Here is a 24,667-nt window from a genome sequence, read left to right as displayed (position 1 = left end):
CAAAAAATTCATATTTAGTCATCTTATCATATTTTATTACTTAGAATTTTGTATCATATTGTATCTAAATTATTTTTTCTATCATATTTTTATATAAAATTAATGACTAACTGATATATAAATTGTTTCTAATAAAATTTAACTTTCAAAAAAGATCTCAGTATTCTGACATTTTTTTCCACTTTCCTTCTAATAACAAAACACAAAGAAAGTTGATTGTATAAAGATCTTACTCTTCTTTGAGATTTTAAGATAAATTGAATTCACTAGTTTTACTTCTTGTTTTGAAATAGAGTTTTAAATAATACCATCATTTCATATTTACAGAAACATTGATAAACAGCTTCCATGTAATTTTTCCAGTTTCTACTGTTGGGAATGTCTTAGTTGAGTACAGTATATTCATCACAAGTAATAACCAAATATCAAAACATCACTGTTCAGTAAAAAAACAAATGACATTTTCTCAATTTTTCTTCTGTTCTGCTCTCATTCTAGAACACTATGCTGGATTTATTTATTATGTTTTCTGAGACTCATCTAAGTTGTGAATTTCTTAGATTTTCTTAGAGGTTTGTAAACTGCCCTTATTTAATTTGGTTTTGGCTACTGTTTTTCTTATACTTGGACAAGGTTTCTAGCTTGGGGGAGAAGGCAATCAAATACTACCATAGCTACATGGTCAAGGTTAATTTTCAGAATAATGTGGATTTGCTAGCATGTAGCTTTAACAAGATAAGAATGGTGATTCTTTAACTTTTATGACTTCCACTTTTCAAACAGAAGATCTTACACTGACATATTTTTCTCTGTAAACTTATAAATTCATAATTGATATCACAAATGAGATTTATAAATTGTAAGATCAAACCACATTTTATGTTTATGAATGAATGTGTTTCTAGTTCAGTATTTTTCAGATAGTAATACATGTATTTTTATATAAGCAAGCATGCATATAATTTTATGAACTCACATATAAAATGTTTAACCCCAACAATATACTATGTTTTCTACTTAATATCTACTTACTAATTAAATATCTTACAAGAGCAAGCAAAGATAGTACATTGATTAACATCAATGTAACATCTTGATAAAAATATCTAAATTTATAACTGATAAAGTGAATACAGAAAAAGATAAAACTTTAAAATCATCAAAACTCATACATCTTGATAATAAAAATTCTTTTTTATTTCTCTGTCCATTTAGAGATGTTTAAATGTTAATATCCTAGTAGTATATAAAATGGGTGATAAGTAATTAGAATTTATGCTATTAAAAGATAAATACAAAATTATCTATTATGACTGAATGGCCACGCAGAAAATTAAATTTTACTGTCCATTTCTTTCTGTATGTCTTTTTTACCATAGGAAAAAAAAAACTAGTAGAAAGATATTTTAGTATATAGTTCATTAAAAAAAAATTTTTGGAAAAAAAAAAAAAAGAGCAGCAAAGTTTGTGCTCCCTAGAAGGAAAATCACATTAAGATTAGGACTGGACTTTCCTTATACGTCCGCTATTTATTTTTAAACACTACCACATCTTTGCTGACCAACATTTTCTTGCAAATTATGGAAAGTGGGGAGGAGCTTGAGCAAAGGAGCTGGGTAAAAGTTGGTGATACTCCCTGCCACACGTCCAAGTTGAAATCATATCCTTTGGTAAAGTTTCTTAGGCATGGAAAACAAAAAGATTTACAACCTCAGCAGAACTGTAATACTACCATGAAAATGTATCAATCTACGTTACTGTCACCACAGGATCTGAAGTTAGCTATGCCCTACAACTTTCTCCTTTATATATGGAGGTTGAAAAAAAAAAAAAAAAGCAAGAGGCGTTTAAAAAAATTAATGAAGCCCTGACCCTTTAGATTCCATTTATAGTCTGAGCCGGAATGCCATCCCCCTTGCCTAGCGAACTGTCCAATCCAGCCGCATGTGTCAAGATTCTATTAGGCACTAAGTGAAATATATATGCATGCCCTTATACCATGTAAGACTCTGGACCCACCTTCAAGACTCTGGGCTCTTGATCAACCGACAGCACTCCTCTTCCAAGAATCATTTTGACAGGTTCTTTTAGGAGGTGCTCTTCTTTTTTTAACCCATCCTTTTAAAACAAAAATGGCACCAAAGAAGGACGTGAAGAAACCTGCTGCTGCTCCTGCCCCAGCCCCGGCTCCTGCCCCCGCCCCAGCCAAACCCAAAGAAGAAAAAATTGACCTCTCTGCCATTAAGGTAATGAAACGGGTGAATTGTTTGGTCACTGAAACACCTTTCAACAGTAAGGGAACTCTAGGAACTTGCAGACGGATAGATTTTTTTTTTTCGTTTGGAAAAACGAGAAATCTTACTACCAAAAAAAATTGGTTAATTTGAGACTAGAACCTTGGTTAAAAGGAAATTGTAAACATCACTTCAGCAAAATGATTGTGAATATGATCATGTATGTGGGACCTGTATTTGCTCATTGCTCCACTTACTCTCTAATATCAGTTTCCTCTTCTACCGTCAAAAAGCTATTGCATATATGCAAAGTACATCAGAATAAAAAATGTCTTACAAATAATTAAATCCATAATGGCTTGTTTTAAATAAATTATATGTGGAAACCTTATCTTAAAGCTGCATCCAAAGGACAGTTTTAGCCCTAACTCGTTTCCAAGGTTTCAAAACAGCTGACGACCCAGTTGTCCTGATTGTACTTTACTTGACAGCTGCTTATATTTCAGCTGAAAGCCTCTTCAATTTTATGTAACAAAATCTAGGATAACACTAGGTGAGATATCAGTACAATTATGTGTTCAATTGTTTCAGTGACTATAACTGTCATCTTGTTTACTTATGTGCAGTAGTTAATTCAGAGTGTGTGCGCTGCTTCTAAATGAAATTAAGACCCTTCTCAAATACTACCAAACTTGTTGATTTGCGGCTTTTAGTTTTTGTGCTCTTGCATATTGATTTGAAGTGAGCATGTGAATGATGTTTGTGTTAACACTTTGCTGTGATTAAAATGATGCACTAGTGAAAATTATATGATTTTATATAAAGGTACAGTGGTTATCTTCAATGATGTGAACCATCAGATGTGCACTTTCCCCTCATTTTCTAAGCTCTCATTAATATAAAGAACAATTTGAAAATCATGGTCTAAGAAATCTTCCTTATATGGAAATTAAAGGGTGAAAATTTCTATGGAGATATCTTTTTTTGCTTAAGCAAAAAGTTCTGCACATGTTAAATCTGAATTATTCTAACATCATTTCCTTGCAATGAAAGCATGTGAAAAGTAGACAATTTAATTACTATAATGATCTGACCACAGTATTTTAATATTCTGGACATAAATATTAAATTAGATCACTTTTAGATATTTTCATGGAGGGTAAATAAATCACAATTAAAAACATTTTGGATAAGCATGAAATTATGTTTCAGAGTAGTATATTACAAAATTTTATCATAAATATAAAGTCATATTTGAGAAATTTGATCATAGAAGCTAAATACTTGTTTAAAACTATTCTTCAGTTTTAGAGGAGAAACACATGTTAGTAGATTTCTTTAAATAAATGTTTTTATATATAAGGACTCTATGTGATAGAGGAAATCAAAATTTTAGTATCCAATCACGAGTTAGAAATTAGTATATCTTCATAGTTTCACATTGACTACACTATAAAGACTGTTGTAACAGATGCTACAATTATTTCAGTTGTCCCTATTCTTTAATTTTCTGATCTATTCTAACACTAGATGTAATTCAGTGTTGAAACTATTCTTCTTTATACGTTGTGTTTTATTTTTGTGTCTGAGATTGCAAGCATCTGGAAAGACGGGGAAATGCCTTATTGACTTAAGAAGAGAAGAAGCACAGTAATGAAAATATGTATGCATATTCTTCCCCAAGAAACAGTGTAAGAAAAATTAAATAGTCCAAGAATGAATCCAGAAATTAAAATTATTCTTTGTTTACTGTCAATAAAGGCAGTGTGCTTTTCTTAACTTTGACATTTATCCTTATGTGTGTTGAGTTAATCTAGTATAATTAGAATAAGCAGAAGTAGGAAAAGCTCCTAGAGACACTGGACAGAAAGTTTATGCTTCAATTTCACCATTTAATTACAGAACTAGAAATATGAAGGATTCTAGTAAGGGACACAAAATGAGTAAGTTGGTACCTAAATACATAAGGATAAAGAAGAAACTAACTTTTAACTTGAATTCACAAAGCTCATTTTTAATAGAATGAGAAAATATAGGATTGAACTAGCATATTTTTAAAAGGATTGAAATGCCTTCAATAATTTGTATTCATTAACAAGATCAGAGTATATTTAAAAGTATTATAACAGAGAAAAATAATGTGATATAATTTTAAAACTTTGTGAATTTTAATTTTATCCATGTAGGTAACAAGGCTAATTAAAATGACTATTATAACATGTATATTATGATGCTTTTGTTTTATCTTATGAAACTTAATGTCTCTACCTATATTACCTCATAAGTTATAAATTTTTTCAAGCAGAGAAAATGAAGTTTAAAGAAATTAATAGAGCTTCTATATATGTTATTTAACTTCATGAAAATTTAATAAAGAACAAATCTTAATTTGATTTTAAACTTTCATAAGTCAAATACGATAAGAATGCTAGCTGTCCTTTAGACTTTGAGATCTATTAAAGTTTATGTCTAACTGACTTTGTATAGACATAGTAATGATAATATTTAATTCATCTATACTGTTTATGCAATGCCTATGTTTATCATACATTCTGTTAAGTGGAAATATATTTGTCAGCCTATTACTTTTGAATCTTGGATGTTATGCATTTGTTTTATCAGTTCCTAAATATGCTTTCAAATCCAATTTTCTGATTAGGTTACTTGTTTAGAATATGTTTTCAGTTATTCTGACATTATATCTTCTGAGGTAAGGGATATTGTCGTAGTGAATTTCATGAGTATCCTCTCCAAAACCAAATATCACTGATAACTTATAGAGTGGACAGTTCTAAGCATCTTTTAATTGATTTGCTACCTCAAACAATGATGTGAAATATTTCCTACCAAATTCTCAAGTGTAGGAATTAAAATCCATCATAAATTTGCAAGTACAAATTGAAGAATTGACTTGTTCCTTCAGACTGAAACCAAATGAAATAACAAAGTAAACTAAATAATAAGATAGCACTGTGCCTAGATTTTAAACTGTATTGTGTGACTTTTTTGTATGATGCATGACTTTGATCATATCTAACTTTAATTTATGCTACTTACATTTCACATTTGTACTTTTTTACTCAATCTGGTCTTCCCTGAAAGCTGTTGACATTCAAAATATTGGTAAATTTTGTCATAGCTATAGCACGGCAGTAGGGCATTTGCGTTGCACACAACCAACCTGGGTTTGAACCGGTATCTCATATGGTCCCCCAAGCCTGCCAGGAATGATTTCTGGAGCTAAGAGCAGCATAAAACCAGGAATAGGCCCTGAGCATCGCCGGGTGTGACCCTTAAAGAAAAAAATGCAATGACAAAAGTTCAGCAGATAACTAATCCCACAGCAAAAATAAATTTAGAATCTTCTTATTGGGTGAGGGGCAATATTTAAAATTTCAACTTAATGAGTAAATGGAAATCTCCCTTTCACAGTAGATACATAGATTTATTTCTGGGTTCTCAGTGAAGAAAAATTCTTATTTCTACATTACATTACATGCTTGGTTCTGGTCCAGATATAAGATTGTTCATGTTAATCTATAAATGTCTTTTTTCCTCTGCCACAAAATCAACCATCTTTAAAGTCAAATGAGGTCCTATCATGAAAAAGGGTTTGGAATTACTTTATTCCTTATATTGTACTATTCTATAGTCATTGTGAATTAACACTGTTCCATTTTATTTTCTTTAATTCTTCAAATATTACACTGGATATTTTAGGCTGATATTTAAAGAAAAAAAATAAACCAATGAGATTCTGAGTGATGGCCATGATGAAACAACTAGTAAGTGAGTTAGGATTAATCTGAATTTGACAAATCAGAGCCAACTGTGTTAATTATATCCTAAAGTACCTTTTGTTAACAAGGAGTAAGCAGCTGTTTTGAGGAATCTATAAAATAGTTTGTATTTTTCTCTTACAGATTTGAGAAGAAAGTGGTTGTATGTTGCTCTGTATAGAACTGAAGAAGTCAGTAGAGAAGGTGTCACGTATATTTTAGGATAAGATTACCCAGAAATTTGAGCTGGGCTGTTACTACTGTTTTGTGCTCTACTATTTTCCCTGGCCTTGAATTGTTGCTGACAGTCTGGGCATATTTTTTATGACAGAAGGTCAACTATTATAATGGAATGATTCCTTGTTACTTTGCTCCAGTGACTTGTAAAAAAAAAGTTATAGAATAAACTTAGAATAATTTTGTTTGCTTTTATGATTAATTAGTAACCAGGGACAGTTATAGGTAGAATAAATGGTTGAAGGTAGTTTAAGACTACTTATTTTATTTATAAAATGAATAAATTATAAGATTCCAATATACAACACGTTGAGCACTTAGTACATTAGAAAATCTGAGATCAAATAGTTGCCCACATTGCATATTTCTTGAAGGCTGTTAGAAACATTAACATTAAAACTTCTTACCAATATGAAGAGATATCTGTACTTTAGTGGTGGTTATATAATATGGTAACATGGGCTTTGACAAAGTATAAAATTGTATCCTTAAGATCCATACAGTAGAGTGGAAGAATTAACACAGTGGGCTGAGTGCTTTCATGTCTTTCATGCAGCTGACCTTTGTTCGATCCCCAGCATCCCACCTGCTCCCCCAAGCACTGCCAAATGTGATTCCTGAGTGAAGAAAAAGGTGTAAGCCTTGAATATCTTTGGGTATAACTGGAAATTAAGATACATCAGTATTACAAACTAGTTTATATTAATAAAGAAAATTTCTTACAATAAATTAGTTAATATGTAAAGTGATTAAAATTATTGTGACCATTAGTTTGAAATATGTGTATCAAAACAACATATTCTATATATTGAATATCTCAATAAAGCCAGAAAAAATGAACGGCTTCAATATATTTGTAATCCCCTTAAATGTAGTGACTTAATTTCTAAAAACAGGATGTTTGTTTATTTGTTTAGGGACATATACAACTGTGCTCAGGGCTAATTTCATGCTCTGTGTTCAGAGGTCATATTTGGTGGTATTCAGAGTAATTTGTAATGCCAGAGATCAAACTTTTCCAGTTGGCAATGCTATCTCTCTAGTGCCAATAATAAATACATCTTAGCTTTAAATACAGCTATAATGTCATCCATTTGCAATATTAATTCATTGGGAAGCTTCCTCATGCAAACATCTAGACTGTAAAATAAGTGAACAGCAGATATACTAGGAAAATATTGAAGGACATTCCAAACTCAAAAAATTACATTTTGAATCCTGTAACTACATTGTCTTTTCAAAGTAAGATTAACTTTGGAGTAGGATAGCTATGCTCACCAATTAATAGTGAATAGCACTTAAGATAGCAAAATCTTTCTATGACATGGAGTCATAAAGTCACAATGCCAAATGGAGACACAAAGTCACAATGCCAAAGTTGGTTTCTCAACATTTTAGTATAGCAAATGAATTTCCTGGCAAGATGTCTTCAGAAGTTATTTCATAATTACTGAACACTAAGTACTACCTGACTCATGAACATTGTGGAAAAGATCATATTTAGTCTGCTGATGCCAGGTATCTTTACTTCTTTTCATAGTTATCTCACTATAAAGAAGTTTCAATGTGAATATAAGGTCTCTAAAGTCAGAGAGAGTGTTAGGATTAAAGCAATTAATGTGATGAATCCTAGCTCTACCCCTGGGATATATATAGTCCTTATAGTTTTGCCAAGACTGACCCATGAGCAGAAAGCCAAGAATAGCCTCAAATATCACAAGGTTAGAGGGAGGGAGGGAGAGAGGGAGGAAGGAAAAAGGGAAGGAAGGAAGGAAGGAAGGAAGGAAGGAAGGAAGGAAGGAAGGAAGGAAGGAAGGAAGGAAGGAAGGAAGGAAGGAAGGAAGGAAGGAAGGAAGGAAGGAAGGAAGGAAGGAAGGAAGGAAGGAAGGAAGGAAGGAAGCAAGGAAGGAAGGAAGGAAGGAAGGAAGGAAGGAAGGAAGGAAGGAAGGAAGGAAGGAAAAGGAAAAGGAAAAGAAGGAAGGAAGGAAAAAGAGAAGGAAGGAAATAAGGAAGTAAAGAGGGAAGGAAGAAAGGAAGGAAGGAAGGAAGGAAGGAAGGAAGGAAGGAAAGAGGGAAGGAATGAATGAAGGAAGGAAGGAAGGAGGGAAGGAGGGAAGGAGGGAAGGAAAGAAGGAGGGGAGGAAGGAAGGAGGGAAGGAAGGAAGTGAGGGAGGAAGGAAGGAAAGATGGGAGGAAGGGAAGAAGGAAGGGAGGGAGGAAGGAAGGGAGAGAGGGAGGAAGGGAGGATGGGAGAAAAAGAGGAAGGGAGGAAGGAAGGAAGGGAGGGAGGGAGGGAGGAAGGAAGGAAGGAAGGAAGGAAGGAAGGAAGGAAGGAAGGAAGGAAGGAAGGAAGGAAGGAAGGAAGGAAGGAAGGAAGGAAGGAAGGGAGGGAGGGAGGGAGGGAGGGAGGGAGGGAGGCAGGGAGGCAGGGAGGCAGGGAGGGAGGGAGGTTTACTGTAGTTTATTTCTACATCAAATTTTACAGTTCTCACCTCAAATTAGAATTTGTATGGCAAAAGTTGCAATACATGTGTAGTAATTAGGCTTTTGCTAAATTAGATAATTTTTAATTATACTGCGATAAATCCTTGCTCTTTTAGTGATAAATTAATACTACAGAGTTGAAGTCAGAAAAGAAAAATTTTCTTAAATAAATTTATATTATTTTCTAATTCTATTGTAGCAAGTAAAATTGTTCATAAAAGGGAATTTTATGCCTGGCTGGAGGATTAGCACTCAAATTTAATTGAGCACATTGTATAAAATCATATTTTTCTTAACTTCTCTTGATCTAAATTATCATAACATGTTACATGTTGAAATTCTAGACACCCTTTCATTCTATTTTTTAAAAAATTAAGTTGATTCTTGGGGCTGGAGAGATAGCACTGCAGTAGGGCATCTGCCTTGCACACAGCTGACACAGGACAGACAGTGGTTTGAATCCCTAGCATCCCATATGGTCCCCCGAGCCTGACAGGGTGATTTCTGAGTGCAGAGCCAGGAGTAATCCTTGGTAAGCACCAGGTGTGACCAAAAACCAAAAAAAAAAAAAAAAAAGGTAGATTCCACTTACAAATTCACAATAATATGATTCACAAATCATAATAAACCATATAAATAATATTTTATGTTTGAGTAATAATAACCCAGATAAGAGAAGTATTTAATGAAAGAATGCATAAGATTTTTAATGAAAATCCCTATGTTCAGAACAGCACTATTTACAATAGCCAGAATCTGGAAGCAACCCAGATGACCAACAATAGATGAGTGGCTAAAGAAACTGTGTTGTATCTAAACAATGAAATATTATGCAGCTGTTAGGAAAGATTAAGTCAGAAAATTTGTTCATACATGGATGGACATAGAAATTATTCTAAGTGAAATGAGTCAGAGAAAGAGGAATAAACATAGAATAATCTCACTCACTTATGCAATGTAAGGAAAATAAAAGATAATGCAGTTATAATATCCAGAGACAATAGAGAGGAGGGTTAGGAGGACCAGTCCACAATAGGAAGCTTGCCACAAAGAGCAGAGAGTACAATTAGAGTTGAGAAGGGTCTAATATGAAAGGGACGTTCATGGCAAACCGTCATTAGAAGTAGTGCAAACCACATGTCAAAAATGAAAAGAGAGAGAGAAGTAAAATGCCTGCCCTGGAGGCAAGAAGGAGAAGGTGGTGAGAAGAAAGAAAGCATCAGTGATGGTGAGAAGGAAATAGTTAACTTTGGTAGTAAGAAATGCTTACTGGTGAAGGTTGTTATATATTGTATGACTGTAATTAAATGATGAACAAACTATCAACAACAAATTATCAGACTTTTCAAAATATAAATTTATTTGTGAATAATTGCTTACATAGTTACTGATAATATTTAAACTGTATTTCAAATCTTCCTTTTGAGATTCAAGACTATGAGATTATTATCTTCACTACTTGCAAACTTCACATATTTTAATATTGATTTCTTCCCATATAACTTCAGAGAAGGCTACAAGATCTACATTTGTCAAGCATGTTTTTGTGGCCATTCCCTTAAAAAGGTATTGAAATTACCTCAGTTTAAATTTCTCCAGCATACTTAATAACTGTGAACTGCTTGAAATATGTAGAAACTCATAAACATGTTCAAGTTTTTGTGGGCAACAGAGGACTTAATTTTTAGCAGTATCACTTTGAAGTACTAAAATACTGTTTTATGGAGGACATTGCCCCTACTTGAAGGCAAACTGCCAAGAAAACTCATTACTATGCCATTCTTTAGATGGTTTTAAAATGCTAAACCACAATTTTGAATTTCACAACCTCTGCTTAGAATCTTTCTGTTCTCAGTGTGGAAACAAGCATAGTAAGTTTCATGAGACAGAACCAGAATTAATTTTTAAAAAACTCAAAATCATTTAATTTTAAAAGTCTAGGTTTAAAATGATAGAAAAAAAAACAAAATTATCTATCTTCCTTTCATCTTAGAACTTGACACATTCAAATAATATAAGAAGGGAGAAAAAATACCAACTAACAAAATATAATGAAAACAGAGATAATCATTTGTGTTTCAGATAAAGTGCAGAGTTCTGAGAATACAATTTTGCCAGAGTAATCTTTAGTCCAAGATTCAAGACCACACTGGATTGTCACTTACATAAATCATTAAAAAAACATGCATTACAAAACCTGTGACCCTTTTAAAGTTCTCTCAATTTTGCTTCCAAGGATGTTCCTTCTCTAGCAGATGTCATTTGAAATTCCAAACCAGTTCCACAAAGTAGTTCCATTAATATAAAACGTGTTCCTTTGATGTTTGAAAAGTTCATAACTTATGAAAAGCCCATATTAGGAATAGCCAGAACCATTAGGAAAACTCTAGGCTCATCTATAGGGGAACAAGGACACTCCAAGAGACTATTTCAGGGTTAAAGACCATAAAAGTAAAAGTACAAAATAGGCTTCGATCACACTATGGCTGTCTACTCCTAGGTTCTGGTTTCCTAAAAATAGTCTTCAGAGTGCAGATCCCTTACTCTGTGCCCTAAGAAAGCTAAAGAACTCTCTAGGGGAGTGGCCATTTCCTTCTGAAACCTTATGCTAGCTGTGAGATCACAGATCCCCCAGAAATAAAAGGTAGCCTTGGCTGGGAGGCCCACTCTCAGGGACAGCCACAGCCCTCAGCTCTCCAGCTTCGCCGCTGTCTTGCAACTCTGCAGCTCCATCATGGTGGGTCCTATGAGAAATTATTTTATATTTATCAGAGTGGCTATGATTATATTGAGAAGGGGAAAAGAATAGAAAGAATAAGAAAAAGTTTTTCTAAGTGTCTCTTTTTATTTTTTTGAGGTGGGTTGCAGATAGAAGGTATTAATTACAACTACTCTGCCAACTATAAAAATTAATCATATAACCCAAAAAAATACTTTATGCTTCACCAAATTTAGCTCTATCATACTAGGTTGATCATAGCTAAAATTAGAGGAGGTAACCTGCAAATCTTGAAAAATACTCTGCCTTAAAAGCATTAAGATGATATGAGAGCGAAAACTAAAGAAATGACTTTCAAAGCATAGGGCAAAAATGTACTGGTTAAACAAAAGGAATATTAAGCTTGATAGTAAGTTGACGAGTCTATAGTTCTTAAATGCAATGTAGTTCTACTCTACATATTTTAAATGAATCATTCATAAAATATTTGAGTTAGCATTTGTTAAATCATTGTTTATACAAAGAGAAGTCCCATACCTATCTTTTGCTATAGCTTTCTATTTTCCCAGATCCAAAAGTGTTTCTTAGGCAACATTCTTGTTCTATGACTCCTATATTACTTCAAAAAAAAAAAAAAACAGGAACAGAGTAAAATCAATCTTCTGTCATTGCATTTGAAAAAATACTAGTTGTTTCTTTCTTCCTCTTTCTTGTTTCTGCAGTCCTTCAGTGCTGACCAGATTGCTGGTAAGTAAAAACAAAAACAAAAACAAAAAATACCCACTTATCTCCAAGGCATGCCACTGCATGGTTCAACCTATTGGTGTCCAAGCTATGCCTGAATTCAGAAAAGTAGGCTAACTTTTGAAGCTTACTTTGAAGATTACTCAGGGAATGAGCTTGGATACATTAAAAATCAGGGCATTTATGTTTGGTTAAAATATTTTTGTGGTTAATTTCTTTCTAACAGATCGAGTTCTCTAAGGAACAGCAGGATGGTAAGTTTAAAAGATACAGTTGTTATGTGTACACTCATAAAGATGGCATGTGAGAAAACCAGCTCCCTTGAGAAGAGATCAGCTCTTTCTAATTATCCCCACTGGTATTGCCACTCTAAATATAAAATACTCTCAACCACTCTAAATATAAATCATCTCAGCCTGAACTCCTTGCTTACGATCAGTAATCAAATGTTTAAGCATAAAAAATTTAAACAACACAAAATGCATCTTTATATTCACTGATGGCTAAATAAAACAATTTGATTCTGAAGGTAATAACAAATAGGTAGAAGATATGACATGAGTGACTAATTTGTTTATTAAATCCCCCCAAAAAGAATTTGGTAAGTCTAAGTTATTAATTTTTGGAAAGGATCACTGATTATAACACTGCCTTGTCACCAAATCTGCATCATTTCATAGAGCAGCATAGTAAGAGAAATGAAGAAAGTGGATGTGAGTAAAATTAAACTGAGAGAAAAAAAAATATAGCTTATCTTAATACAATAGAAAGATAACTAGCCTTTCCTCATCTATCATTAGGCATACATTATAATTTCCCACAGAGGCATTAGAGTTTGCTTAAAGATCAGAAGAATTAATAATAAGGTCCAAATCTAGTATTAGTTAAAATTATAAGAATTTTTTAATTTTTTATTAAAATTTCTTTAAATATCTTGCATTAAAAGAGTTGCTAACTAGAAAACATAAAACCTTTAAGAGTTCAGAGATGTTAATAGTTGACCTAACACTTCAAGTTTTTCTTTTTGGGAAATCTGGATCCAAAAATTCTCATGCCCTAGGATCTTGTTTGCTTCATTAAAAAAATATAGAAGATAATGTTTATTGGAAATTTTCATATTTTCAAATAAATAGATTAATATGTTTGTAAAAGAGCAGGACAAAAGATATATTAATTTAGCATATTGGTCATAGTACATATTTATATATTGTATATTTATATATTACATGTGTTATTATAAGTAATGTATAAATTATAAAGCATATAAATAAGTGCATATAAGTCATATAAGACATTATTAATAAGGGCATATTTAAATACCTCATCTTCTTTCCAAAAGGATTCTACATTTTCTGTCTATTTCAATGTCTGATTATCATGTTTGAACATCAGCTAAGTAAAAATGGTACTTTCAAGTAGTACATACTCATAATTATTTGCATCATGATTGATGGCCTCATGTAAATAAGTGATATGATTTGATGACTTACTTAGAGCTATGCTTAGAGGGCTATTTTTTTTTAAAAAAACAGTTGATGATTTCACTATTTGTTTGATTTTAATGCTTTTTTTTTTTCATTTGGGGGCCACATCTGCCTGTGCTCAGGGGTTACTCCTGGCTCTGCACTGAGGGATTACTCCTGGTAGTGCTCAGGGGACCATATGGTCATATGCCAGAGATCAAATCCAGATTGGCTGAGTGCAAAGCAAATGCCTACCCATTATACAGTACTCTGGATGAATTTTAATGCATTATTAACTAGTGATGCTGAATCATGTTCAGCTACTAATATCTGCTGTATATATTTCAGATACCTGATGTATAGTGTCACTTTGCCAAATTGTGATAGGATGAAGCAGGAAGACTTAAATTTCTTAGCAGGAACAAAATAACTATGGATTATTAAATCTGTTATTCTATTAGATATAGAAACATTTCAGTAAACATTTGTATCATGGACTGGTTTTCTCATAAAAGGCAAACAAATGTAAGTTTTTAAAATTAAATTGAAACCTATGATTTCATAAATGATTAAAGACTTCCTTTGTTTGCTTCTTTACTTATTTGCTTGCTCATGTTTGCTCTATTTAAAGGTACCAAAGGTTTGGAAAAAAAATAAAAATGACTAGAAAACTAGTGTGTGCATTTCCTATTATAAGGAAGTATCCCTTCACCCCATTTTTAATTTAGGCACCATGATTTACTTAAGGTATAAGTTCTTTGCTGTCTAGTGGAGTTAAATCTACCCACAAGTAGCTTTTTAAGTATAAACTTTAATTTAAATAAAACATACATTAACATCCATTTTTGAAGTTGCATTAGTCTTATTGTAGTACCCAAGAGTCACAGATTAGAAACTACCTTTTTGGGCATACAGATACAGAATGTCTTGGTCATCACAAAAAGTTCTAGAACCTTGTTGTTCGAGACAACAACTGACATTTTATATCAGCAAAAAAGTAAATGTATTAATCTTCACTGAGTACAGACTCATTATATATAACTCAGCTACTACTGAGATATGAAAATAGCACTAAACAATGTATAAACAGATACAGCTTATCCCACTTATTATATTTTGAAAAAATATATATACTAGCCCCTATTCAATAGCTTGTTAACCTGTATTCTAAATTCTCCTGAAGAGCTGTCAAAGCTTCAAAATATGGATTATAAAAAGAAATATATTTCTACCCTTGGTATTTACATCAGCAAAAGGGTTAATGTCAGAGCTATTCTATTACAGCCCATAAAATGCTATTTCTGACCAGAGTAATAGAGAGCCCTTTGAGTAATCTGTGCATGAAAGCCTGGGCCAGTAACAAGAATAGTTCAGTTTCACATGTCCACTAGAACTATAAAAAATAATATTGACTAATGACCACACAATTCCTGCATGTTTTTCATACATAAGAATAATTTTATCAAAGAACAATAATGTATACACTTGATTATGGATATGCTTAGTGTAGTCTTGGATAAGATGAAGACAATAAGGTAGAGTCATTTGCACAATAATCTAAACAGCATCTTTTGATTTAATATCACTAATGACCTAAAAATAATGCTTTACCTCTGCCAGTTTATTCATAAGTAGTTTTTGAGTGTTGTTACTTTTTAACTACAACAACTTGCCATCAATATTTTTAGATTCTCCAGAAATTTTTATTTAATAAAAGTTTCTAGTATAATGACTTTACTGACCACTAAATCTATGGTAGCACCCTATACCCTGTGTCCCTCTGTGTCTCTGTCTCTCAGGAAATATTTTTAATTATGTTTCAAAAAAAGACAAAGTTTAAAGAAGCAAAAGACTTATTGTAACACTATATTATGACATAATTATTACAATAATGTGGAGAACACTTTTAAGACATATACTACTTGCATACACATATAAATGTGTACATGAATAAATGGGAAGTTTGTGTTGATTAGAATTCTGTTAATATAATTATCCTGGTAGAGATATAATTTTAAAAGTTTTAACTTTGTAAGCTTAATATTAGAGAAAACTAGAGTATTTCAGTGATGTCTGTTAGCTGTATATGTCTACAATTTACTCCATAAAATTTCTATTTAAAAATGCATGCTTACATTCTAAAACAAATTTAGCAACATAATATTATATGCATTATCAGAAAAAATGAGTGAAGTTCAAAGATATTGTCATAGTGATAGATTCAAATATTTCTCCTACTTGACATTTTCTAGTCATACATTGAAAGGAATAAATCACTATAGAATTTGAAGTTGTATCACCTTTCCAAGTTCTTTCTTTGAACAATTACTCCAATAAAAGAATGGACAATTGCTTAAACTGAAGAAGTATATGGTTTTTGTATGGGGAGCCAGAGGTTTGATCATAGAATACAAATTACAATCACCATTAGGGAACCTCTCTCTGAAAAAAATTATTATGAAAAGAATCATTACATGGAAAACCTAATAATTGTACCTTAGGATAAATTATTGCCATATAATTTGATAAGTGTGGATAATACATAATGTAGCTAGAACTGAATTTTTTTAAATCATACCAACTTTGCTAATTTTCTAAATTATTATCTTAATATTATCTAAATTAATATTATCTAAATTATTATTATTAAATTATTATCTTAATATTATCTAGATTATTATCTAAATATTATCTTTCTGAAGATTTCTCAAGACCTTAAAATTTTTCAACACAGACATGATTTTCACTAGGTTTACTACCTAATTAGTAATAACATGAATTGCAATTGAGAATGCTAATTTTAAATATTCACAAAGGAAATTTCAATTGGTCAAAGTTTAATCTGGAAAAAATTCCAAAGATAGCAAGTGAAATGGTGGGCAAAAGTTATAAAAAATCTTTTTAACTAAATCTTTGATAAAATTGAGATTACTTTAAAAGTTTGAAGTAAAAAGAAAAACCATTCTAATCGTCTTGCTTCTTTCAGATTTCAAGGAGGCATTTCTCCTGTTTGACAGAACAGGTGAAAGCAAGATCACTTTAAGCCAGGTTGGTGATGTCCTTCGGGCACTGGGTACAAATCCCACTAATGCAGAAGTCAAGAAGGTGCTGGGAAACCCCAGCAATGAAGGTATGCACATATATTTCAAGGAATATGAACATTTTGGAAATCATGTGTGTATGTATGCTTTAAAATTAGTGAGGTTTAATTAGAAATAATTTTCATATAATGAAGCTTAATTTGCTCTTGATACTAAGTGTGCCACTTGACCAGATGGTCTCAGATTTTCCATATAAAATAAGCTAAACTTCCTCTAAAAATTTGAAAGCATGATAAAATGATGACATGCTAACAAAAGGAAATAATTTCTAATGCAAACATCATTAGATCTAGTGTTTAGGATTCAAAAGTTAAATTAGATAGTATAAAATGTGAATATTTTGGAACTTTAAAAGACAAAATACAATTTGATAAAGATAGTAATTACGCTTAAGATATAATGTACCTTATAAATAGTTATAAAATTATACTTCTGGTAAACTGCAATGAGCACTTCTACAGAAGACAAAAGCAGAAAAGTAATCATACACTATCTTTTTTGTTTGTTTTTGTTTGGGGCCACAGCCAGTGACACTCAGGGGTAACTCCTGGATATGCACTCAGAAATAACTCTTGGCTTGGGGGACCATATGAGATGCCAGGGGATCAAACTGTGGTTCATCCTAGGTTAGTGCGTACAAGGTAGAAGCCCTACCGCTTGCGCCACGCTCCGGCCCCAATACACTATCTTTTTTAACATAATCCTCCTGCCTTCTTAAAAAAATTCCATTATCTTGGTTGAGAACAGACAGAATGACATCTTGCTATGAATACTTGATTTCAAAAACATTAAAACATTTAATCTAAGTCAAAAGCTACATTAACTCCACCAAATTAAATCTTGGAACAAAATTCAGTGAGTTACATGAGTGGCAATAATGATAATACAGAATAATAATATATGATAATAATTATTAATTGCTAATAATTAATAATAATTCAGAAATTGAGTGAGTATAAAGTAAAAATAGAAATTCCAGTGGTTCATGACAAAGATAACTGTTTTTAAAATCTCGGGGCCAGAGCGCAGTAGGGTTTGCCTTGCACATGGCTGACTTAGGATGGACTGCTGTTCTATCTCCCCAGCATCCTATATGGTCCCCCGAGCCAGGTGTAATTTCTGAGTGCATAGACAGGAGTAACCCCTGAGCGTCACCAGGTGTGGCCCAAAAACTAATAAAGAAAGAAAAAAAGAAAGAAAATCTGACTCTAAATAACAAATATTAGATTAAAAAAATTTCAAGGTGTTTGAACTATTCATATTTTTCATTTAAAAAATGAAAAAGAGGGCAAATAATATTATTTTTCTGATAGCCAAAAGTATTTTGGAGACATTACTCTATTGCAGAAGATAGTAAGTTGGCTTTAGGTACATCTACTTCAAGATCAGTTTTCTGGAAGTTTGCTTAAACATTATTTTTCTTGCCTAAATATTTTCATTTAATGCAACAAATAAGTAATCAGGAAAGTGGATAAAATAACAAGTATTAAGTCTAATCTTATTTTTCATTGCCATCTTCTAATTAATCAAAGTGCTATCTTTAATAACTTCTCCAAATTTAAATTCCTTCAGAGATGAATGCCAAGAAAATTGAATTTGAGCAATTTCTTCCTATGATGCAAGCTATTTCCAACAACAAGGACCAGGGAGGCTATGAAGACTTTGTGGAGGGTCTGCGTGTCTTTGATAAGGAAGGCAATGGCACGGTCATGGGTGCTGAACTTCGCCATGTGTTAGCCACACTGGGTAATAAAAAATTATTTCAATGGACTCAATAGATAAGAAGTACAATGAGTATAACAATAGATTTAGGAGAATTGTGGTTCAGGAAAATTTGTTATAACCTAAAAGGGATAGGAAGGAAATATTTTAGTAGTCAAATTGAATGACCATGATCAAATCTAGTCAAGTCTAATAAAATCTAGTCAAATCTAATGACATGATCAGTTGGTATTGGGGAATAATATATTCATTCTGGAGACATAGTCATTCAATATATTAATAATGAAAGAAAACATGCAATTATTGTAGAATGTAGCCCTGATTGTCAGAAATAATATTAATTTTACTCATTCATTCAAAATTAATGTATTGACAAATATAAAGTGTCATGGAAATATAAAGGTCATAATAGCTATACTCCAAGAGTTTTGTTCAAATATCTAGGAGTCTCTAAGTAGCCACTGGAATTAGTATTTAGTAGCCTTCTTTTTTTGAACAAAGACTTTTTTCCATAGGTGAAAAGATGAAAGAGGAAGAAGTAGAAGCCCTGTTGGCAGGTCAAGAGGACTCCAATGGGTGCATTAACTATGAAGGTACAGTTAATTTCACAATTAATTTCAAGTGGTTCTAACAATTACAGCTACTCTTTAATTGCTCCCATAATGATGCACTTCTTTGGAGCCAAAAATAACTCTTCTTTCCTTATTTAATATACACACATAATGATTACCCATCAAGTGCATAAGAAATTTTAAAATATATATGTCCTGTAGGCATATTTCTAGAGATATATAAAAATCTTCAATTCTATCTTGAAGCTCCCATACATTGTTTCATAGTTTAAAAATGTGTTTTCACATGTATTTTTTTGTTACAGCTGTACAACATTTTTTTTAAATGAACAGGGCTTGTGGAATTGGAGATATAGGCCAGGGGTTAAGGCAGTTGCCTTGAATGCAGCCAACTAGCTTCAACTTCCAGAACACCAGAACTACATATGGTCCCCAGAGCTATGAGTAAGCTTGTAAATCAGTGAGGTTGGGAAAAATAAATTAATAAATAGGGCTTGTATCACAGTAAAATTTAACAAAATGACAAGTTGTAGAGACTTAAAAATACACTAATTTATTATAAATACTAATCAAATATAAAACAAGGAAACTGAAGGCCAAAGAGGTTTAGTTAGTTAATGAAGATCAAATCATCAAGATGGTCTAGTGTGTCTCCTTATCTAGTATTCTTGTTCATTTATTTTAATGTCAATTAAATTTTAACTACTAAATTTATAGTGGCTTAACCCTGATTGCCTTGAAAGAAATGCATTATACAAAAATATACAAAATTAACTTGCTTAATAAAATATATAAATTTGGGCCTGGAGTGATAGCACAGGGGTAGGGCATTTGCCTTGCACAGGGCGGATCTAGGACAGACCTTGGTTAGTTCCACCGATGTAGCATATGGTTCCCCAACCCAGGAGTAATTTCTGAGTGCATAGCCAGGAGTAACCCCTGAGCATCACAGGGTGTGGCCCACAAAGCAAACATAAATAAATAAATATATATTTACTTTTTCTAATATGTATCATGTTATTATTGTGTATCAGAAAGAACCCTAGTGTAGCCACATTTCAATAAATCTATGTATATGTTTGATGTAATTGTAGACTTGTAAAGGCCAAAATAAATAAAACTAAGGTAAATAAAATTAAAAGACTTTATTTTAATGGAAAAATTAAAAAGGAGAAGCAAGGAAGAAAAGAACATGGGGAAAGGAGAAAAATGGCAAAGGAGGCTTGAGCAAGACAAAAGGAAAGTGCAGGGAAGGAAATGATTTTTAAAAAGGGGGTGGGAGGGAAACCAGGGATACTGATAGTGGGAAATGTTCATGGGTAAAGACTAAAACTCAATTATGAACAACTTTATAATCATGGTATTTAAATAAATAAAATAAACAAAAATTAAGTAGTAAATAAATAAAAAATTAATAATATTTGTAGTACAAATAAGATTATATCAATTGAGTGCTTTTATTTCAATGTGACAAACATACTTTTTCACTAATGAAATTAACCTTCTTGTCTAAGAAAGAGCACTTGTAATATTGAGCAAGCAATGCTTTATATTAAAACACAAGTCCAGTGCCAGAAAAATAGCTCAAAGGTTTAAGTATACTTATTATTTGGGAGTAGCTCTCATCATTGCCTACTATGTTGTAAAAGTAAAATAAAATTTAAAATATGAAAAAACACTGGATAGTAACAATAATGATTTCACTTTAGTTGTTCCTGGAATCTATGATTTGCACTTTTCCATAGATACATACATAAAATCATTTAGTAAACATAGTTTGCATAATGATAACTGTCAACTAGAAAGTAAAATCAGATTAAGTTTTTTTGGAGGGGCCACACCCGTTTGATGCTCAGGGGTTACTCCTGGCTAAGCGCTTAGAAATTGCCCCTGGCTTGGGGGGACCATATGGGACGCCGGGGGATCGAACCACGGTCGTGATCTTTCCTTGGCTAGAGCTTGCAAGGCAGACACCTTACCTCTAGCGCCACCTCGCCAGCCCCCAAATTAAGTTCTTATTCCAAAATGAATTTCATTTACTTCATTGTAAAAATTTAAAAGTATAAAATCCACAAAAAGTGATTTCATAAGTTCCAAAGCCTTAAATCATTTATAAAACAGGAAGCATTACAGATTTTGATATATATTCAGCCACATATATTTTATAACTCAAGAAAACTTCACAAAGTCAAAAAAATGAGTTAAAAGAAAAAAATGAAAAAGGATACAGTTTATATCAGAAAGAGCTCATTTCAATTTTTTAAAAAAAAATTTCAATGACTACGATTACCACATTGAAATGAAACATTATTCAATAATAAGAAAAGCAATTTGTATGAAATTAAATAAATATATTTAAATGCAAGATACTTCTCACATTCTTTGGGAATTGTAAAAGAGGTATAGATTAACACTACACTTTCTAATCAATTAGCACTTTCTAATAAATTTATTGTCCAATATTACAAAAAGTGGAAAATATTTTTAGTTGAGGAGTGAGGAAATAATTAAATTTATGCATTCATAAATTTAGGTAGAAATTTAAGTAATTAAAATCCCCACAAGATGATAATGTTCTTATAAGGCAAATCTAAATGAGGACTGTAAATATATTTCACAGTATTAAAATGATCATTTATGCATTATATCTAATATGTGTATGCATAATATCATTATTCATTTTTATGTTCACAATAGCCAAATATTTAAACAATGTTCTATCTATTGACATTTAATACATAACATATTCTTGATAATCAAGGCTGATATACATGTTGTCCTTAAATATAAGGATATTAATATTTATGCTTTTGATAATATATCCAGGACATTATTAATTAAAAATGAAAATGCAAATATGTTTACAGAAGTACCATTTGTGTAAAAAATATTTTATATTCCTAAATTTGTATTTTCCTATGCATGCAGCAAGGAACTATGGGACAGGGAGACAGTTAACTATATAAATGCAATATATGAACATCTGCCTATAAATGAGTCTAACTACTTTAAGAATTTAATTTATAATATTGAGGGAAATCCATATTCAAGTATTAGGAAAGGTGGGATATACAGTTTTTAAAAATAAAGTCTTATGTAATAACTAAAAATTAAACGGAGGAAATCACCAACTAGCTTATATGGCATTTTTTAAATTGGACTCTTTTCTAACTAAACTCTTCATGAATTATCCCTACAGCTTTTGTCAAGCATATCATGTCTATCTAAATGAAGCTCTCAAGGTATATATTTGTTCTTTTGTATTATATAAAGCTTGCTTAATATTGTATTTCTTATATTTTATAGACTTACTTTACATGATGCTTAATAGTTATTTATAGTAACCAGAAGAAACTGAACTTCCTAAGATGTTATTTAGAAGTAGAGTATTTTAAATCACCTATATGTAAAAATTCTGTTGTTTGTTTTAGATACAAATAATATTAGTAAAGTATAAACTTAACTTCTTTAAATAACCTGCTATTTGTTAACAATTTGTTATTTGTTAACAATAATTTATTATTTGTCAAAAATAATTTGTTAACTGGTCTTTAATATCCTACCAAAAATTAAGCACTTTTAACTGATAAGTGCAATTACTTACCTTGAAGTGCTGGCTTGCTTTATATTATTTTTATATGTCATATTATTTCTTCTAGAACTTATGAAAATATGTAATGAATTCTAAATCATATTTTCTTTATTTCTGCAGATCAACCATCATTTAAGAAGACTGGCTAGAAGGTTATTTTAATATCACCCATGACAAACTGTCCAAATCTGTTTTCTGTCACTCAGAGGAAAAATGAGCCGTTCTAAAGTGAAAGACTTTCAGAATTTTTATTTGTCTCTTACCTTTCTTTTGCCTTGAATTTTCTTCATACTACTTGAACCAAGAACCTGCTGCTCCAGACAAAATAACATAAAATTCTGATAATCTCATACTCAGGCATGGCTCTTTATTTTTTATCATGTCACTGAACATCCTTAAAAATAATGAATTAATAAATTTGGTCAGTCTAGAATGTTCAAGCCTCATTTGTTTTTATATTCTTGCTTTATGAAAATATAATTTTAACAATAGTTAAACATTCAAGTTGGTGTTTTTCAAAACTTTAATAAAGAAAATCACCACAGCTAGCATAATAGAAAACTAATAATAATAACAATCATGTTGTTTAAAAAGTGAAATCGAGAATAGAGAATCTTATAGCATCTCAATGTTAACTGTCTAAAGATGGATGGTTTCTTTTGTTTTGGATTAATCATTGTGAACGTGGTTTGATTTCGTTAATTTCTAGTGACACTCTGGCCCATTTAAAATTTCTTAAATCCTTGCTTTTTCTCACTGAATATCTTTAACTTAGTTTTATATTGTTTGGGGGGTCATGTCTTGTGGGGGGTCAGGGTTTATGCCTGGTTTGGGACTCAGGGATCATTCCTGGCAGTGCTGGGCAGTACATATGCAATGTTGGAGGTCAAACCAGGGTTGTTAATGTGCAATCAATTGGCTTAACCCCTGTTCACACTCCAGTTCCTCACTGAATATGTTTAAGGATAAAAATTAAAGAGATCTGTTAGATGTTATTTAAACAGACTAACAAAACAAAAGTACCAACTGAGGATGATGAAACTATTATTCAAGATCCTGTCTATAAATATTTCTTTCTCTCCAACTCATCCTTTTTTGGCCACACCCGGCAGTGTTCAAGGATTACTCCTGGATCTATGCTCAGAAATCTTTCCTGGCAGGCTTGGGGGACCATATGGAATGCTGAGTATAGAACCTGGATTGGCCACATTCAAGGCATATTCCCTACCCACTGTGTCCTCTGGCCCTTTCCCACTCATTCTTTTACTTTATATGCCTATGTCCCAAAATTTCTAATCAACCTTTTAATAGATGTCTTATGATAAGACTTAGTGACATAAAAATTCAGAATATAAACTTAGTTTATCAGAAATTTATGATATTCTTTATGACAAAGCCAAATTTTTAAGGTGAATCATTGACTAGAAGGCATTGTAACCATAGAGTTGACAATTGCTCTCCCACTTTCTAAAAAGATATTTGTAACATGGAACTATAAAATCTGAGTGTTTGCCTGCCTCTTCATTTTGGGAAACTGAAATAACTTTTTTCTAATGTTGGGAGTTTGAATTCAACAGTCAACATTCATTTATTTGTTCTCCTTCGTCACTACAATTATAAAATTATTATCAAATTATTGAATAGTCTAATTATTAAATAATTAACAAATAATTAAATAATTAACAAATACTTCAATATGTGTTTATTTGATAATTTATGATTCGTTTAATAATCTATTGTAATTGTTATATATAATTTACTATAGAAATTATTTATTTAATTAAATATATTTACATAAAATATATAACATTTACTATGTAATTATATTTAATAATTTATAATGGTTTATAATAAATTATAATTATTTATTTAGTTATTAAATAATTATCCAGTTATTAAGTACTCCAAGTATTTAACAGCTTCAACTTTGATCTGTACTTTCTTATCTAAAAATTATTCACTTTTGCCATCTGATCTTTAAAGTCACATTTACCAAAACCCAGGTTTAGACACTTTATAC

The 24,667-nt window shown here is 31.6% G+C and overlaps 1 protein-coding gene across 1 annotated transcript; it reads left to right on the top strand.

The window, feature by feature from the left end:
- The first annotated feature begins 2,132 nt into the window (after window positions 1-2,132).
- MYL1 (myosin light chain 1) lies at window positions 2,133-22,283 on the top strand. The gene is made up of 6 exons (XM_049784261.1): window positions 2,133-2,246; window positions 12,424-12,451; window positions 16,647-16,790; window positions 18,334-18,507; window positions 18,999-19,076; window positions 22,255-22,283. The coding sequence occupies exons 1-6, from the start codon at window positions 2,133-2,135 to the stop codon at window positions 22,281-22,283; spliced, it is 567 nt and encodes a 188-aa protein (XP_049640218.1).
- The last annotated feature ends 2,384 nt before the right edge of the window (window positions 22,284-24,667 follow it).

This window comes from Suncus etruscus, chromosome 1 (genome assembly GCF_024139225.1).
Source record: "Suncus etruscus isolate mSunEtr1 chromosome 1, mSunEtr1.pri.cur, whole genome shotgun sequence".
Taxonomy (NCBI): domain Eukaryota; kingdom Metazoa; phylum Chordata; class Mammalia; order Eulipotyphla; family Soricidae; genus Suncus; species Suncus etruscus.
The sequence above is the reverse complement of the archived record's forward strand: the minus strand, read 5'-3'. Positions and strand labels throughout refer to the sequence as shown.

Coding starts and splice junctions, on each gene's coding strand:
- MYL1 (XM_049784261.1), top strand. CDS start 2,133: ATGGCACCAAAGAAGGACGTGAAGAAACCTGCTGCTGCTCCTGCCCCA. Junction 12,452..16,646: donor CTCTAAGGAACAGCAGGATG/GTAAGTTTAAAA, acceptor TGCTTCTTTCAG/ATTTCAAGGAGGCATTTCTC. Junction 19,077..22,254: donor TGGGTGCATTAACTATGAAG/GTACAGTTAATT, acceptor TTATCCCTACAG/CTTTTGTCAAGCATATCATG.